Here is a 19,526-nt window from a genome sequence, read left to right on the forward strand (position 1 = left end):
TAGCGACACCTTGAAACCGGTGCGTTCGCCACTCGATCACGGAGGTCGTCAAAGTAGGTTGGACTAATGTAGGAAGAATGTACCAAAGAAGAGGGTATACGAGAGGTATGACCCAGGGTTGGGGAGAGGGAGCGAGATGAAAGGTGCGAGATGGTAATTACTTGTATTTCAAGTCGTGTTTTTGGGCTGGATGTCTAAGAAAAGGTGGTAATTTACCCAATCGGAGGACGGTACCCAAGGGCGAGGCTTTTTTGAACACACTTCGAAGTGACGTCAAATGAAATGAAACAAATCATTCAGCTTAATAAGTAATTTATTATTTAAACAAGCACGTAAGTAACCACAAAGGTTCTGATCTGTTGCGGTTGCAACTCTATACCAGTGTCAAGGTTAACTCTCTCAAACGACCTTATAAATTCACTATCAGGGTTCGTAAACTCTGGACCACTTGAATTACCATAAAACTCATTAAAATTCTTAACAAATCTATCTTTCTGCCACTGCATCGGAGTATAATCTTCCAAATAAATATTACCAGCAAGAGTAGTTTCTTTAACATCAACAATAACAAAATCCATGAACAACTCTTTGATGAAGACGACTTTTACTCCGTTTCTGACTACATCTGCTTTTTCTAAATAGTTTTCTAGTCTCAAAAGTAGTTTATCACCTAGTTTTTCTATTGTCAAAATGTGTACGCCGATAGGGACTTTCATTCTGAGGGCAGAATACTCATTTTTGTTCGCATTCCAAAGATCGTAGCTAATATTTACGTAGGACGGATGAATTGAGGAAAATACTTTAGGATGTAGTTCCAATTCCTTAGCAAATTTCTTTTCGAAGACTTTATTCGCGCGATGGTCAGCCTTTGAGAGGTAGAGATAGTGTTTCCCAGTTACTATTAGCCCTCTTCCGAATTCAGTTTCGTTTAGAAACGTTTGGATTCCACTGTCGTCGGTGAATATGCGTCGATGCAGCATCAGATCAATGTTCCCATCTATCAAAGAGGTCCCGCCTTGTGCTCTGTCCGTGAATACGGACATTCGGACATTTCGCTCCAAGTCTTCGATGTAGATTTTTGATGTGACTGGGTAGAAGTTTCCTGGGGAGATGGAAGGAATTAGTTACTTGTATTTCTTTAGTATGCGGTCTACAGTAAGTTTGATTTGCAACACAAAGGGTACCGTATGGATAAGCTAAAGACTTTAAGTATGTTTAATAGAAATTGGTCACCGGTCAAATTTATCACCGTATTCTTAATTGCTTAACTTAACTTTACATTTTCATTGTTTTTTGTTATACTACAGAAATAGAACATCAGTGAAAGTTCTCTTGTTAAGGTTTTGTCCTGAGTATGAGAGTCTTTGTGCATGAGAATTAAATGTTGGACGTCCCAAAAAGAGATTTCATTAAAAAATATCGGGGTTTAATTTGACTGGCTTGCTGGTCTAGTGGTTAGTGACCCTGACTGCTTTACCGGAGGTCGTAGGTTCAATTCCCGCTCAGAACAAATGTTTTTTGAGCACGATCATTTATTGCGTCTGTATTCTCTCAATCTATAAAATATATGTATTTAGAAACACATAATATGTTAATCAGTTATCCAGTACTCAAATACAACCTTTCCTTAGTTTGACACAAGATGGCGTTGTGTGAAAATTATGCAACAGAATTATTCACTTACCAGGTATATTGTCAACATTGGTCTGCTTATACGTCGCTCTCATATCGCGCATTCTTTTAATAGTCTGTCGTCCATTACTGTCAGTGTAAAACGCGCCCTTATTGACTATGTTACTAGCGTATCTTATGAACACATCTTTCCCGTAACCATCATCCATAGGAATAGGGCCTACAATCCAATCCACTTCAATGGTTGGTAAACCTGGAAAACATAAAGTCAAACTTTAACTCAAAATCAAAAGTTTATTTCAACTAGGCCGTTTTCCAGGCACTTTTAAAACGTTGCAATATTGACTCTAGTTGCACGGTTCCTAAATGTCATTCTTATGGAGAAGAATCGGCAAGAAACTCCATAAGTTACTCTTTTCAAAATAATTGTATATACAGTACATTTTTTACATTCTTCAATTAATCGTAGGAAACCTGGATTTTAAACAACGGATTCTGAAATCGGCCGCAGTGAGCTAGCGTGGTGATTAATGCTCAAACCTTCCCTATACGGGAAGAGGGGCCCGCCAACTACAAATAGAAAATTATCCCACAAGAGCAAAATCGAAATAAAAACTATCCCATGTATCAATCCTGGTTATGAACTATCTGTGTACCAAGTTTAATCTAAATCCATTATCCTGTTTTTGCGCGAAAGAGGAACAAACATCCATACATACAAACTTTCGCGTTTATAACATAGTGTAATTGTGCATTATTATAATTAGCCTGGAATGTCCCACTGTTTGGCTCTCCCCAATTTTTCCCACTTACAGAACTTCATCATCATCATCATCATCAGCCCATATTCGTCCACTGCTGGACATAGGCCTCCCTAATTACACGCCATCGAGATCTATCTTCTGCTTCAAAACTTACCAGTATACAATCTCAACGCCACCCCCGCATAAGTGGAAAACTTCAAATGCAACTCCTGAACAATATCCGTCTTTAAGGCTTTCGCCTCAAAATAGTCAGAAATCAGAATTGGTTGAGGATCCATGGGCCTGAAGACATAGGCCCCTGGCTTCTTCTTATCCAAGCCAAGTTTAACCGGGTCGTCAGAAATATAGTAACACATTTCGATATGAAAACTTATGTTGACTCCGTTCAAAAGCTGTATTTCTGTCAGACGATATTTGTTATCGAAAGTTATTAAGATGTACTGAAAATAAAGATTATTATTAAGCTCGTGGCTAAACTAATAATTATTATTTTATTTAAGAACATGAAACTCATTTGCGTATTTTTTTAAAATCTTTTTTAATACATTTTTTTTTGTAATCATAAACCTTATGAAGGTATATTATCAATTTATTGCAATACTCTGCATTAGTTTATACAATTGAATTTGAAAATTGTCTGGACTTTAAAAGAGACTGCGACCCCCTGAGTTTGTTTCGACATTTCTTCTCAGGGTAGTCAGATAGGAAATGTCGGCTCCATTGTTCTCAAAAAAGACATGTAAAAGTGATAAAATATCCTATTTGCAGAATAAATGATCTGAGGGCACGGCAGTGCCCCTGCCAAGTCTCGAGCAAAACGGGCACGGCCGTACCATCTTTTCTCGAAGCGATTCGCGGCTGTTTCGCCCCCCCTGTATCTTCGACGTGGACAAAGCTAGGAGTTTAGCTTTTCGGGGAATAATAGTAGGCATTAGAACAAGCTTAAGTTCGAAATTACATGCCAATTGAATTAATGGTTTAGGAGTTACGGTCGATCAAAGTTACACCATTTTGTCACTCACTGACTCACTGACTCACTGACTCACTGACAGATCATCAAAAATCTAAGGTACTTCTAGCAGACTTAGAAACTTCAAATTTTGTACCAAGATAGGTCCTTAGCCACATATAAAGGAAAAATTATAAAAACATTAAAAAATAATATGCCATAGAAAACAATTTTATATTTGCGGTTTGGCAAGAACATTATGTATGGATTTTGACTGCATTGTTAACTTTGTTCGTTGTTTAAGTACCTATTCAATTGGATGAATACATACATAGAATAGAAAAGAATAATATAAATGTAATACACAGACTATCATTAATACAAATTAATACATAAAATTCATAATTCATTAAATTAATAAAGCTAAAACTCCATTGTATTGCGATAAATATTGTATGCGCGCTCGATAGATGGCGTTGTACGTGTCTGAATCGCGCTATGGTTTCGTTACAAAGCGCAGTCTAAGTAGTACTTCAGAATAATTCGATAATTTTCATTTGATAGCGCCACCTGTCTATGAAAAACCATTTCGAAACTAAAAAATATTGTAGTGATAATTGATATTCGGAGAACTTTACGTGTTATTTAGTTTAGTTTAGCTATAGTTTGTAAGTTAGTAGATATATATATGCATATATATATAAGTTTAAGCTTGTTTACATTAGAAGTAACGAAGTCTCAGAGAAGAAACAAAAGAGATAGAGATAGAGAATGGGTTCTAAGCAAAGCAGTAGCTGAAGTCCTAGAAATTATGACACCTAAAAAAAAAGAAAGAAATACACTTACAAAAAATAAATGAGATCCCACCAAAAACATTAAATGTAAAAAAATGCCAAGTCTCTCGATGCAGTCTTTCCATCGTAAAAAGTTTTGAGATCTCATAGAAGCCAAGTCCTATTCAAAATATTTTGTAGTTATAAATCAACATTTAGTAATTGTATCAATAGTTTTCTTTATATTATAATTATAGTGACTTGGCAATGAGCACAAATTAAAAGCTGCTTGATGCCTGGAATTATGTGCAAATGTTACTGACGAGACCAGTGATCAGATTATTTGTTATGTGTGAATCATGATGGTCACTACCGACTACATGCTCCAATACAATAATTAAGAATACCTTACGGGCCATCGCTTTATGAAAGTAAATGAATCGAGAGTACACTAAGACTGACTGCCGTTGCCGAAATTCGGTTGGGACGACACGGATAAACCAAAAGAAAATTAATTTTGTGATATTAATGTTTACGCATGCGGTGTGTGTAACTTTCAACTCCTACAAATATGCCGTTTTATTTGTTTCTTCTTGTGCTCATTGCCAAGTCACTATAATTATAATATAAAGAAAACTATTGATACAATTACTAAATGTTGATTTATAACTACAAAATATTTTGAATAGGACTTGGCTTCTATGAGATCTCAAAACTTTTTACGATGGAAAGACTGCATCGAGAGACTTGGCATTTTTTTACATTTAATGTTTTTGGTGGGATTTCATTTTATTTCACTATGATACGCTCGGGCCATGGATCGGTCATCATGTTCAGAAATAGACTTAGGGCCGTGTTTCGGAAGGCACGGTAAATTATGGGTCTTGGTTGTTTACACTGGATTGAGGAGGTCAGATAGGCAGTCGCTTCTTGTAAAACGCTGGTACTTAGCTGAATCCGGTTAGACTGGAAGCCGATCCCAACGACTAGTTTCGGACCCAACCGGGGTCCTTAATCATGAGTTGACGCGGGGTTGTAAGTCGATCAAGGACTCCGGTTGGGTGTGAAACTAGTCGTGCGATCCCGATAAATACGCGTGAGTATTTAATAAAATTATTCTTTTATTTCCCCTCACCTCATTATTAATATAATTGCGAGTAGTTTCAAAACTGTGATACCCAGCCTGTTCCATTCTTCTATAATATTTATCATAGTCAATATATTCCGTTGTTGCCTCGGGTTTGTCTGTAACCTCCACATACTCATACTCTGGGTAAAGCGGCAGAGATGATGTTGGTGGTGATGATGAAGCTGTTGTTGTTGATGATGATGATGAAATTGTTGTGGTGGTTGTGGGATTAGATGTCGTTCGAGATGGTGGGCTGGAAAGAAACCAGTTAGAGAAAGTTGTAATTGCTAAACTAAGAGTTGAGTATGATTAGGGTCTACAAAAAAAAGGTTGCGAAAAAAAATGGGTTGTTAATGATGCAAAAAGAGGGTGGAGGAAATAAGTCTCTCTGTCTGTGGCATCATTTCTTTTGAATGGGTTGAGCGATTTGAATTTAGTAATAAATGTGAATTATGCGAGTGATTTTAGATATGTTTCATAGAATTTGGTGGAGTCGTTTAAAATTTGCGCGGGTAAAATTTGTAGCTAGAAATATGGTTCATGAGTTACATGTTTTTACAGACGTACAGACAGAGGAACTTTAGTAATAGGGTTAGGGGTTTACAGTAGACGTGTTTGTTATTGGTTAATTATCCACGGAAATAAACCTAAGATCACACAAATGTCTGTCGAACCTGCGACACGTCACGCACAATGGGCTTGGCGTGGTGGACTATACCACTCAGCTATTCGTGCAGATAAATCATCAGCGTTCATTCTCTCTATCATAAATTACCGACAGTAACCACCAAAAACAGTTGACCCCACTATAACAATACTTACACCTCAGTAGTAGTCCTATTAATTCTGGTCGGTGGAGTCACAACATAATCGGGATAAAAGTCAGTTTCGTTTGACAAAGATATATTCCCAAACTGTATTCTTGGCCTTTCTGTATTCTCTTCGAAATCCTCATAATCTTGAATATCATCTAGAAGAGATTTATCATCTATTTTCAGATTATTCGTTTGTCTTGTCAAATATTTCTTCTTTTTATTTTTATTTAGTTTTTTGATGATGGATCGTTTTTGCCTAGTTCTGGCGTGTAGTTGTTGGATGTAGTAGGATCGGAAGCCCATCGGTGGGATTTTCTCAGCGATGAATACTAGCTCATCTTCAGTTAATATTTCGCCTCGGTCTGGGAGGGATGCTATCAGATCATGGATGGTGATTATAGAGTGGTTTTGTTTAGCACCTGTAAGAGGGATGGTGATTAATGTAATTTCGAAATTAGTCGACAATTTGAATGGCAACTTGCTTATACAGCGTGGGTCTTCGTTGGTGATATTAATTTGACACATTCACATCATCATTCCCCTGCTCTTATTCCAATTATTTTATTTGTTGTCCGCGCAATATGTCTTCTTCTTCCATACCTTTCTATCTGACGTCATCTCACAAAAAACACTCTTTGCAGCCATATCGTCTACACAATCCATCCATCGTTTCCTTGGTCGTCTTCTTCCCCTATATCCATCCACATTCATACTCAACACCTTCCTCACCGCATGACTCTCATTCCTTCGCATCACATGCCCATACCATGACAGCCGGTTGCCACGTAGTTTTTCTGTAACCGGTGCCACTTTCAAACTTTTACTTACATACTTTTTTTTAATACATATTCCATAAGTCTCACACAACGCCATCTAGTCTTAAACTAAGGAAAGCTTGTATTATGAGTACTAGGCAACAGCTGATAAGCATACTTATATATTTTTAAATACATACATAATATAGATAAATGCCATCCAGACACAGACAAATAATCATCCTCATCACACAAACATTTGTGGGTAACCTGGGTAGGAATCGAACCCACGACGTGCGGTATAGCAGTCAAGGCCATTAACCAATAGACCAACAGGCCAATCATTATATAATCATTCTTTACTCTATCTGCTCTCGTAATTTGACACACATATACAGTTTCGTATTAACATTCAATACATTAATTTGAATTTAAATCTAGAAGTATTATGGTCTTACCTTTGGGGTCATAAACATGGTATACTCCTCTAGCGACTGGTAACCGTATAGGTCTAGTCACAGGCCAGGCTAATGGGTTATATATCACAATCTGTAAAACACCATCAACATGTATTAATGTAACTGTTAACCAATGTTTTTAAATGTCACTCCATTAAAATTATAGCAAAATCGGTCCAGCCGTTTTTATAGTTGTAAATTGCATTTTAGTAGAAGCTAATCTGAAAATTTCACATTATCGGGAAATGAAACAAAGTTTAGTTGCAAAAATCCAACCCGAACGACAAACATACAAGCAAGAAACATAGAGTATAAAAACGTGGGAAAGAATAAACCGGTTTAATCACAATAAAATCCACGAATGCTTGTCCTGAGTCTGGGTGTCTTTGTGCATGTGACTTGAATGTTTGTGAACACCACACAAAGATTACATTCCGGAATTGGGGGGTTGGTTTTTAAAAGTATTGCTTTACAAATATTTATCCGAAAACTGCATTCAAACTGCATCAGCTAAACGCGAGATAATCGCGGACAAACATACATGCATACAAACAGAAAATCTCTTTTTTTGAAGTCGGTTAAGAAGCAAGCAATTTATTAAAGCCGATCTATCAACATTTATTCATTTACACTGTTGTTATAATAAATTAAAATTGTACTTACAAAGAATCTATCCTCGGACATTGTCCAACACGACGAGATATTAAACTGGCAAGCGTAGTACTGCATGGACTTTGGTGACTTGCGAAGTATACTGGAATGAGTACAATAAAATCTATTAATGATGGGCATGTGTATCAGGCTAACTTATTGCCTATGCATATCAGAATTATCAGAAAATTACATATTAAAACAGTTGCTGGAATTTAGACCTGCAACTATGTGCATAATAATTCAATCTTTGAAACCCTAGCTCACATAAATACTTAGACCTTTGTTTAGTCCTAGCTACCGCATTAGGTTAAGTAACCTGTAATGGTAGATTAGTGTGATAATTAAATAAATAAATTAAAATAAATGTATGTGGAATCTCTATAGGCCACACAGACCTAGTATTTTAACGCTTAGCTGATTCACTAAGTTTAATTTATTCTTTAATTTTTTAAAGTACTTTGTTACATAATAACATATCTAGTGATTAGTGGCCCTGACTGCTATAATGGAGGTCGTGGGTTCGATTCCCACCCAAGACAGATGTTGGGTTGGGTGTTTATCTATAATATGGATGTATTTGACTGCACGGATAGCCGAGTGGTGGAGGTCATCACGCTAAATCCACGTTGCACGACGTGTCGCGGATTCGATCCCCGCGTAGGACGAGCATTTGTGTGATCCACGAATGCTTGTTCTGAGTCTGGGTGTCTTGCTCTGAGTATGTGCAAACCCCCCGCGACACAAGGATTAAATTCCTTAGGGCGGGAGTCGTTCTTTTAAAAAGAATGTTTATTGTCTAGTACTCATAATACAAGCTTTGCTTAGTTTGACACTAGATGGCGTTGTGTGAGAGTTGTGGAATACTATATTATACAATCTAAGTATACAAATCTATGCTGACTCACTTGAAAGCCGGTCTATACATTTGTATACACAGCTCCTTCGCGAGATACACCTTCCGCGCGTAGTAGTCGCTCACGTAAGGCCGCATAGCTCCAGTTATTATCGTATGGTCTTGCATCACTCCTGAAAATCCAAGTTGAACAAGGATAGTCTAATAAGACTTAAAAAAGGAGATTATAATATTAGTCGCCTTAGTCATGGGAAAAAAGTCGCTGGCATATCAAAATAAAAATCAAGAGTCATCTATTCAAATTAGGCTACTAAGTAGCACTTTTTGAAGGTCAGATTATATTGGACAGCACCTAGTTTTGCCCACCCTTTATAGAAAGGAAGTTCGTTGCGTGCAACCTCTTTAATTAGCACAGGACCGTAGAAATTAGCACGAAAAAGGGGAGGCCTATGCCCAGCAGTGGGAGGATAAAGGCTGTGGATGATGATGATGACGAACCTCTTAAATTACAAATCCATTAAAAGGACCTTGGTGACCAATGCTCAAATACTAGCTAGCAACACTAAAAAAATTGCAAAGAAACCACGACATTTTGAAATTTGTACATATACATGTTTCAAGATGGGGTTTCAAACTGCGTGCGAATGGCGTCCAACATTATCCTTCTTAAAGAAGATTAGTATTTTTTTGTTTACAGGATAAACTAGTTATTTCTGCCGTGTTTCGGAAGGCACGTTAAATTGTGGGTCGAGGTACTTTATATATCTTTAGCGGTCTTTACACGTAATCAGAAGCTAGAAAGTCTGTCAACCAGTCTAACTAAGGGGTATCGTGTTGCCCAGGTAACTGGCTCGCTGGTCGTTCCTTGTTAAACACTGGACCTTAGCTGAATCCGGTTAGACTGGAAGCCGACCCCAACATAGTTGGGAAAAGGCTAAGACGATAATGAATAAACCAGTACTGACCTGCGATCCACATGATATCTTCAAACCTCCTGTCATTATTTCCCAGTTTTGCAAATATTTGCAGTTGTTTTGCCATCTGTAAAATAAAGAAGTAAAGTTACACCAGTGCACAGTGGTCTATTTATTTATGGAGGAATTTGCAATCATTTCTGACTCAACGTAGTTTTGTGGTTAGATTTAATTATAAACTTGGTTCTAAAGTATTACTCAATACTCAGTTAAGCAAGTTAAAGATACAATATTTTCCTTTTTTTTCGTTAAGACGGGTCCTCATGGACACTCGCTCCCTCGGAGGAGGAAATGGCTAGTGTCAGACTCTTACTGACTAAACCTGACCCGCAGTGCTACGTCATCCGCGTTTGTGTCGGTGTATGGCAATGCGTTGCAATCCTTCATACACCGTCCGCGGGCTTCCACCGGTCACTTTCTAGTATTGTGGTGAGGTCGACATGTAAAGAGCGTCGGCCTCCTCGCCTCATATTGGGACCACATCCATAGCACCGAATGTGGATAGCTGCCGTGGGTGATACAATATGACTCTGTCGGGCACGCAAAAGTTAGGAAAGAGGAAGAGGTCCGAATAGCAATTTAATCAGATCAATATATACCGCATGTAGCGCTTGGGTGCAAAGATAGTTTAAATTGAACATCATCTTTATCATCCACAGCCTTTATCCTTCCACTGCTGGGCATAGGCCTCTATCTTTCTCGTGCCAATTTCTACGGTCCTGTGCTAGCCTCATCTAGACTCGACCCGAGGCCTTTCCTGTCATCGACCCATCTTGCTCCCGGACGACCTAAATTGAACGTACCTGTAGAAAATGATGTATCTCTCTAGCCAGGTATTTGATGACAGGTCGTGATGTGAACATCCCAGATGTGTGGGTGTCCTTATCATAAGTGTAGGGAAGGAAATCGTCTTGTTTCGTTGATAGTTTTGGCCTGAAAATAATAAAAAATATCATTAGACACTGTGTTATCGTAGTTGGGCTATGTTGAGATCGGCTTTCAGTCTAACCGAAAGCAGTAAAGTACCAGTGTCTTAAAAATCTACTACCTATCTGACCTCCTCAACCCAGTTACCTGGGCAACACGATACCCCTTGGTTGGACTGGTTGTTCTTTTAAAGATTGAGACTGTTAAAGATGTACAAATAACTGTACCCACAATTTGTGATCTTTCCGAAATAAAGGATTCTGAAGTAGCATTTTAATGCGACTAAAGTCACATTAAGGAAACAAATAAAAAGAGTGTACAGTAGAGGAAATATGTTAACAGACAGACAAACCGCTTTTCCAACCAAGCTAACGGGGTCACCGATCGCAAGTTCAAAAACGTCCATTACTCTAGTTTCAATTCTTAAATCCTTTTCACAAGTTGGAAGCTAGTCTAGCTAAGTGTAATTTTATGGAAATTACATTTAAATTCTATAAATAAAATGACTTCGACGTGTTATTCTGCTTCCTACTTATTTTATAAACGTTCAAAGTATGTATGGATATTTGTTCTTCTTTCACGCAAAATCCACTGAACTGATTTAGACGAAACTTGGTACACAGATAGTTTATAACCTGGATTTCATACCGATCTTTTGTTCCCGTGGGATCATTAAATATTCAGTATAAAACAGATGACAAAAAAAACTAATGGTATATATACTTACGCGGCCTCCTGCACTGCTTTCAAATAACACGCCGGCGTCGAATAGAAGAGAAACACACGGTTTTTGATCGCAGTTTGCTTCGCGTTGACAAGACTGCAATGAAAGAATCATAGTATTATTATAATAAATAAATAAATTCAAAAATAAATGTGGACATCATCACATACATTGTTCTGAACCCAAAGTAAGTTGTAAAACACTTAAACGTTAAATTGTGGGTACCGGCAGTTATTCATACTTCTTTGACAGATGGGTAGTACAGAAGCTTGAAACAACCAGTCTAACTAAGGGGTATCGTGTTGCCCAGGTAACTGGGTTGAGGAGGTCAGATAGGCAGTCGCTCCTTGTAAAACACTGGTACTTAGCTGTATCCAGTTAGACTGGAAGCCGACCCCAACATAGTTGGGAAAAGGCTAGGCCAATGATGATCAAAGACTTACGATATAAGTTTGTCGACGTTAGCGAACCAGACAGGCGCGTCGTGGTAGCCGAGCCGTTGTCCCATGATCACCATCACGTTGCGAGTCGTGTAGTACGGGGCCTGGCGCTGGTTCATGTGCTTGATGAACAGGTTTATCTGGTGATGAGGAGGAGAACTCTTGGATTAAGAGCTTCGGTTAATATTTATAAGGTGTCTTTTCTTCCTGTTTCAGGTCCTACGATAGGGCAAAGCCTTTTTCTTTTTCTTTCAGACCTCTTAACTTTGGTGATTTTTGACATGTACGCCCCACCGCCCTAACTTTGCTGTGGACGACGTCAGCGACGGTGATTTGGTGATCTAGTCTTAAGATAAAAAATAATTAAATTTATTAAATCAAAGCATCAAAAAATTCATCGGCATCGCTGCCGGCTGGGAGTGTGCCCAAAAGGCTGCCAGCATTGCCACGTTGAATGGCAATTTTTTTATTTTTTAACTTGTAAATATTTAACTCTGTAAAATTGTAAATATACCAATGCACTGGTCTTAAGATTATTTAAAGTGAATGGTTTTGGTTTTAGTCGTGAACTCTAGACACAAATAGGCTTAAGCAAAAATAAACTAGAAACTAGCTATCAAGGTTCATAGAAGACTAGTGTCCAACGGAAGGACAGATCGACAAACAGGGGAACTTTAGTAGTAGGGTTAAATCTTTAACCCTTGTTTTTGGTACCCTAAATATAGCACTTAAAACGACGGTAGACAGGATGGAGAAAGGATTTGGAAACAACATACAACTCATTATTAAATGATGTAACGGTTTACTCACGCGTATTTATCGGGGTGAGATAGCGGGACGCGGTCGAACTGTTCGACTCGCGATCCCGCCGCGTCTGCTCATGATTAAGGACTCCGGTTGGGTCCGAAACTAGTCGGGCTACCCCGATAAATACGCGTGAGTAAACCGTTACATCATTTAATAATGAATCGGTCTCACGATAGTTATTATAAAAACATACAACTCATTTCAAATCTACATTTTGCATGTCGTTATCTCCGATTTGGTCCAAATAATAACTAATTTGAAATCTGCCGTATTTTGTATGTTAAGTCTGATCATTGTCTCCGACTTGTTACAGTCTAGAACTATGACTCTTCACGGATGAAGCCGCTGACAAAAGCTACTATAAACCAAGCCCTCCTTACCCTCTCCTCCACATTATTGAAGGTACTATCAGACGTGATGATGAGGGGATCGTTGCAGAACCCTCCGAAGCAGAACCCTGGCGGAGTCCAGTAGCCATCGAACAACTTGTGCGTGTATATATCGGAATCCGCTCCTAAAATATAGATAACAACATTTTTTTTATAAAAACGTTAAGGAATTTTATATTATTTGTGTCTTGAGTTTTACAAACAATTAAGTCACATGCACGAAGACACCCAGATTCTGAACAAGTATTTGTGGATCACACAAACTTTAGATTTCCGTTTATCGAAGAGGCCAAAATTTTGTGAAAGGTATCGGACTATCGGTCATAGCTCAAAGTAAAAGTTAAGTATTAGGTTTTTTTGGGATAGAGCTTTAAATTTTGCGTAATTATCATTTGCCATTTTTGCCATTTTTGTCACCAAGCAATAAGTCCTTTAAAAAAGTCTTACCCAAATCATCACTCCCTCGCCAGACAAACTCAAGAGTCTTGGTCTTCATCCGAACCAGTTCATCTTCATAGCTGATGGGATTGATGAAGTGTCCATCAAACCCCATCTGCGCCATGAGAGAGGCGAATTCTCGAGAGTGCCCGTACACATCCGCCTGCCAAGTGACGAGAGGCCGCGAGCAGGAGAGGAAGGTTGCGTTGAGCTTCCTGGGGTTAAAAAGAGAGGCTATTACTTCATGAGGAAATAAATCTCGGTCGAGTCTAGATGAGGCTGGCACAGGACCGTAGAAATTGGCACGAGATTTAGGCCTATGTCCTGTAGTGGAAGGATAAAGGCTGTGGATGGTGGTGATGCCTAGGCTGAATACAAGAAAAATAGGATGACCTAAAAAATTAATGAAACTTAAACAGCAGATAGGAATTGAATATAGTACTTATCGTACCAGTCGTTTTAGTAAGTTTTTTATGCACGTGAAATAAATAAATCTATACTAATATATAAAGCTGAAGAGTTTGTTCGATTGTTTGTTTGAACGCGCTAATCTCAGGAACTACTGGCTCAAATTGAAAAAATATTTTTGTGTTGAATAGACCATTAATCGACGAAGGCTTTAGGCTACAAACCATCACGCTACGACTAATAGGAGCGAAGATACAATGGAAAATGTGAAAAAAAAACAGGGCAGGTATAAGTCATAACTTATATCTTCTACCCACGGGGACGAAGTCGCGGGCAACAGCTAGTTGCTTGATAAGAATATTGAAGGCAGTATAATAATATTTCCTGAAAAAAAAAACTCTTTTGTATAAAATTCTCGAGCCGCTGTTTAGCCGCTGTTTTGTTTTGCATGTTTGAAATAAAAATAATCCGAAATTGGTTTGACAAATTCTCAAAAAAAAAATGTGTGCATATATTGTGTAGGTCTAAGGCCGGACAAACTCTTCGAATATGTTTCATACCCCTAAACGGTAAGGACAATCCACGCCAAACATTTTTTATTCATATGGAATATAAATTCGCTATCGCTATTTAGACGATAAATAAATTATTTGGCAAAACAACGTTTTCAAGACAACTAGTACAGTTATTATTCCACTCACCTCAAACTATAAGTGAAGTGGTCTATAATAGCGTGGTAGCTAGTGGTGGCCTCGTCGCTCATGCTCCACCCACCGCCGGCTATGAACAGCCTCCCTTGTCGGAGTAGCTGGTATACCATGCGGCGAACTGCACAGGAAGGCGAGATGAGGTTAGGAGAGTGCATTGATATATTTAACGATCTAAACAAATCGGTTAATTTACAAATAAATTAAACCCTCCAATTTATTTTTCGGCTACCAAAAAAATATTATGCTTAACCTTGATTTTATTTTTAGTATAAACGAGAGCAGAGATACGTCGTCTGTGAAAAATTAAACCAAATATTACTTAGTTGACATAACTAGAGGGTAAAATGGAACCCCCATTTTGCCCTGTAGGTACGGTACTCTAAAAGTCAAAATGTTTTACTTTAGAAAAGAATAGAATAGAATATTTATTTAATGTTGTTACAGGTATAACAAAAAAAATAACAGGTGGTAGTGTACATAAAAAAGGATCTCCGTAACATACCCAGAGGGTGTACATTATTGGTATAGGTGCAATCACAATGAATTAACAAATTAAATAAAAGTACTTAACTAAAATAAAAATCACTAATAAACACAATAAAGGAACAAAATTTGTTAGAAACAATAGTAAAATTATCTCCTTAATAACATTTCTCTGTTAGAAAATCGTTAATGCAATAATAACATTTACTAACTAGGTACATTTTGAGCCCTTTTTTGAATAATTCATCATTTAAGTCTCTTATTGGTTTTGGTATCTTATTGTAAACGATTGGTGCCATACAAAAGACACTTTTATGTAGTAAAGCCGTGTTAGACATCTTTACACATAATTTAAGGGCCTGTAGACAAGTTACATATGTTTCCTCGCTAACACTGACAAATCTCTCAAATTACATTCAAGTCAAGATGTGTCCAAGTCACGTCACTTGTCGAAGTGCAATGTCACTCACATACATTTGAACATTTATCTCGAAGCCGAAACAAACAAGTCTTTTATATAGATTGTAATCGCTTTTTGAGTTTCTGATCATTGCAAAGATTGTCCGCCTCCATTGCGAAGGGTAATGTTCTTGTAGAAATTAAGTTCAGTAAAAGATGATTACCTGTTCCATCCCTATTCTTCCACCAATGAAATAAATACGGAAGGTCTGAGAGAGTGAATCTGAAAAAGAAGAAGTCTATATCTTAACTACTCGTAATATTATAACTGAAAGTGTTTGCATGTTTGTTACTCAGTCACGCAAAAACGGCTGAACGGATTTCGACGAAATTTGGCATGCATATAGCCATTGACATGGAAAAGAACATAGGCTACCTTTTATCCGGATTTTTGAAATAGTTTTCGAGGGAAAATTGAATACGTGTGTAAAAGTTATAAAATCACTAAGGGGATGTGTTTTCATGCAAACGGGGACCACCGAACGCTGTAAACTGAAGTCCGCACAGACGGAGTCGCGGGCAACAGCTAGTTATAACATAAAAATATAATATACGCGTCAGTCGCGTTACCAACTAAGCTACCGAGGTGACTGACCGAGAGTACAAATTCTTCCTATTATTGTAGCAAGTCATGATGAGCGATGGACTGTTTTTAACCTGCTTTGAAATTTCTGTTTCTAAGGCTTTGGTCTCGATTCAATTCGAACACCACGCTGCGTTCCAAAATTGTGATAATAGTCGTTGGCAAAAAGCTGCCAGAATGATATGGGATTGGGTGGGTCACGTCAGCCGCATGGACAAAAGTTACCAAACTATGGGACCCAGCTAATGAACGACGTCACCGCGGCCAAGGAAGCGGTGGCGAGACGATCTATACGCTCACTGCTTGGGCTGGTTCCATGTGGCCCAGGATAGAGAATCGTGAAAGAATTTAGGGGAGGCCTTTGCCCCACCATGGGCGGGTTAATAAAAGTTTTTTTAGTTTAATAAAGGTTTTGGTTAAAGTATAACTCGTTTGGTACTAAGTATATGAACGAACTTTCTATTATCATGAGTCCAAAGTGCAGTTATGACAGCATCCAATATATTCTTCATATTAACTTTGCTGTGGTCGTAGAAATCGTCATCTGAAACAGAACATTTGATCACATACAGTTTTAATTTGAACTAATCTTTAATAGTTGAAAAAGTATGCAAAATTTACGGTATCTGATAATTCAGAATGAAAGAGACAAGGCAAAATACTACAGGTATTTTTTTGGTTTATAAAAACGACTCCCGCACATAGAAATGCAATCATTGTGTCGAGGGGAGTTTCACAAACATTCAAGTTACATGCACAAAGACACCCGGACTCGCTACAAGCATTCGTGGATCACACATACACTTGTGCTACGCGGGGATCAAACCCGCTACACGACACACTCAGTAAGTTTGGCGTGGTGAATTCAACTACTCGGCTATCCGTGCAGTCCAACATAGATCTCGATGCCGTGCAATTGTAATACCGTCCAGCAGTGGACGAATATGAGGTGATGATGATGATGATGATGATGATATAGATATACATACATCCTGTATAATGTTGGTAAAACGTCCTCGTGTACCCCAACTCTCCGTGCGTCGCAGGTACTATGTGCACATTCAAAGCACCTTCGTTTAGTCGAGGACAACTCTGAAACAAGCAGAAAACGAGAAAATAAAATTCATGAGATGTGGTCAGTGTATGGGTGAACATCTTTGTCTTATCAAGTTCCTCTGGTTTCAGAAGGGACGTTTAATTGTGGGTCCCGGCTGTTATTTACACACCTTTGGCAGTCGTTACAGGTAGTCAGAAGCTGGAAAGTCTGACAACCAGTCTGATTAAGGAGTATTGTGTTGTCTGTAACTGGTTTGAGGAGGTCAGATAAGCAGTCGCTCCTTGTAAAACACTGGTACTTAGCTGAGTCCGGTTAGACTGGAAGCCGACCCCAATATAGTTGGGAAAAGGCTAGGATGATGGCAATACTATAAAAATCAAAAGATTTTATTTCAAGTAGACCGTTTTACAGGCACTTTTAAAACGTTATAGTGGTGACTCTAGTTGCACGGTTCCAAAGTGTCATTCTTATGGAGAGAAGAACCGGCTAGAAACTACAATATGATGACACAATGACTAAATCACAGATAGACAGTGGAGTTTTGACACTTTGATATTTTGAACCTTTCTGTGCGGAATTCTAAAAGTTTATGACTTACCATATATCCACACGCCTCTCCAAACTCAGTCATTGGCGTTAAAAGATCTTTGGCTATAGCATCCATAGACATAACTCTACTCATAAACAATAATTGTAGCAATGACACAATGACTATACATTCCAATTGCATTTTTGACACTTTTTAATTCACTTTAAATATTTATTTATAAAGACTATTTATTTTAATTATATTTTGTTTATATTAGGTATGCTTATTAGCTGTCTGAAGTAATTCCAAAAATAATTCTTATTAATCACTTTATTTATTCTGATTAATGATTAAACACTCACTCTTAAAACTATTATTAAAAATCACTATCTGCAAAGAAAATATCCCCGTAAAACCAATGCAATAATTAAACAAATCGATAGATTCACAAATTAATTACGATTTTTTTAATATTCAATAAACACATTTTGATATATATATTTTAAAATATTTTAATCACACATATTTAGTTTTATTGCCCAAGCTTTAACCATCACCACGTCAGCTCATGATTAAGGACTCCGGTTGGGTCCGAAACTAGTCGGGCGATCCCGATACATACGCGTGAGTAAACCGTTATCAAAATTTTTAACCATTAACGTTTTCAACTATTTTTAAAGTTAATTTTAATATTAAAGTATGTTAATACGTGTTGTCAATTTGAGTGTCACAAGTCTACTGTTAATGACATATAATTAATAACAAAACAATGCTTGATTGTTATAATGATACAATATCCTGTTGTCATATATCTCCGGTTGCAAGATTGGAATGTTATAAGAATAATATTAACAGGGCCAGTTGTGAGCAGAACTTGAATGTCCTAGGGAGTCACTCTTTAAACAGTGCCGGCGTTATGGGGAGGCGTGATGGGGCGATGGCCCAGGGCGACAAATTCAGGGGGGCGCCAAGGTCTGAAGTTGGAGTCTCTTGCCTCTCCTGGCGCAAACCCTCAGAACTGTGCTCTACGCTAGAGGTGGAATACTTCCACTGCCAAACGTAACGCTAAAGGAAAGATGAAATTCTTAATATAATTTTCTTGGGATCAGCAAAAAACTAACACTTGATATTGCTTCCCTCAAGTGGGCGCCACAATATTATTATGGCTACTTATCGTGGCACTGACTTTAAAGGAACTCCTAGTTCTTTCTTGCCTTAACTGTTTGGCTAGAGGGCGGTCGCTAGAGCTATATTTGACTGCACGGGTAGCCGAGTGGTTGAGGTCACCACACCAAACCCACTGAACATGATGTAGGATCGATCTCGCAAAGGACAAGAATTTGTGTGATCCACGAATGCTTGTCCTGAGTCTGGGTGTCTTTGAGCATGTGACTTGAATGTTTGTGAAACCCCTATGTTCTTTAATGGAATAGAGGTGGATGGCTCCTGGTAGATGCTCCAACTAATTTGAGATTAAATTTCGCCACAAGGCCTCTGCATGTGTGACCTGTTTCTCCCTGCACGCCTCTAAAAAGGGCCGGGTTTCTTTCCATGAAGGTAAACAGATATCAGTTAATATCTGTTCTTTTATAGAGCAGGAGCGGTTGTTCACACCCACCGACTAAACACGGGAGACGTTGTACGGTGGTTCAGGTTTAATCAGTAAGAGTCTGACACTACCCGCGCATTCTCCGAGGAGGTGTCTATGACGATTTGGCCGCCTAACAAAAATAAAAAAAGGGTTGGTTGACACCCCGTCAAATTAACACATTGTGAGGAAACTTAGATTATTTAATGACATTTGAGTCTGGCATCG

At 38.2% G+C, this 19,526-nt stretch overlaps 1 protein-coding gene across 1 annotated transcript; it reads right to left on the reverse strand.

The window, feature by feature from the left end:
- Positions 1 to 177: 177 nt before the first annotated feature.
- Positions 178 to 17,957, reverse strand: LOC113491671 (lysosomal alpha-mannosidase-like). The gene is made up of 19 exons (XM_026868756.1): positions 17,780 to 17,957; positions 17,114 to 17,216; positions 16,581 to 16,668; positions 15,706 to 15,764; positions 14,591 to 14,717; positions 13,491 to 13,696; positions 13,035 to 13,168; positions 11,851 to 11,987; positions 11,411 to 11,503; positions 10,560 to 10,689; positions 9,748 to 9,823; positions 8,835 to 8,955; positions 7,939 to 8,029; positions 7,276 to 7,366; positions 6,070 to 6,481; positions 5,254 to 5,500; positions 2,551 to 2,836; positions 1,685 to 1,885; positions 178 to 1,102 (listed from the first exon to the last, which is right to left on the reverse strand). Exons 1-19 carry the CDS (start codon positions 17,909 to 17,911, stop codon positions 321 to 323), a joined length of 3,516 nt encoding a protein of 1,171 aa, XP_026724557.1. The 5' UTR covers positions 17,912 to 17,957; the 3' UTR covers positions 178 to 320.
- Between the last annotated feature and the right edge of the window lie 1,569 nt (positions 17,958 to 19,526).

This window comes from Trichoplusia ni, chromosome 3 (genome assembly GCF_003590095.1).
Source record: "Trichoplusia ni isolate ovarian cell line Hi5 chromosome 3, tn1, whole genome shotgun sequence".
Classification (NCBI taxonomy): Eukaryota; Metazoa; Arthropoda; class Insecta; order Lepidoptera; family Noctuidae; genus Trichoplusia; species Trichoplusia ni.

Coding starts and splice junctions, on each gene's coding strand:
- LOC113491671 (XM_026868756.1), bottom strand. CDS start 17,911: ATGCAATTGGAATGTATAGTCATTGTGTCATTGCTACAATTATTGTTT. Junction 8,956..9,747: donor AGATATCATGTGGATCGCAG/GTCAGTACTGGT, acceptor TTGGATTTTCAG/GAGTGATGCAAGACCATACG. Junction 6,482..7,275: donor CCATGTTTATGACCCCAAAG/GTAAGACCATAA, acceptor TCCCTCTTACAG/GTGCTAAACAAAACCACTCT.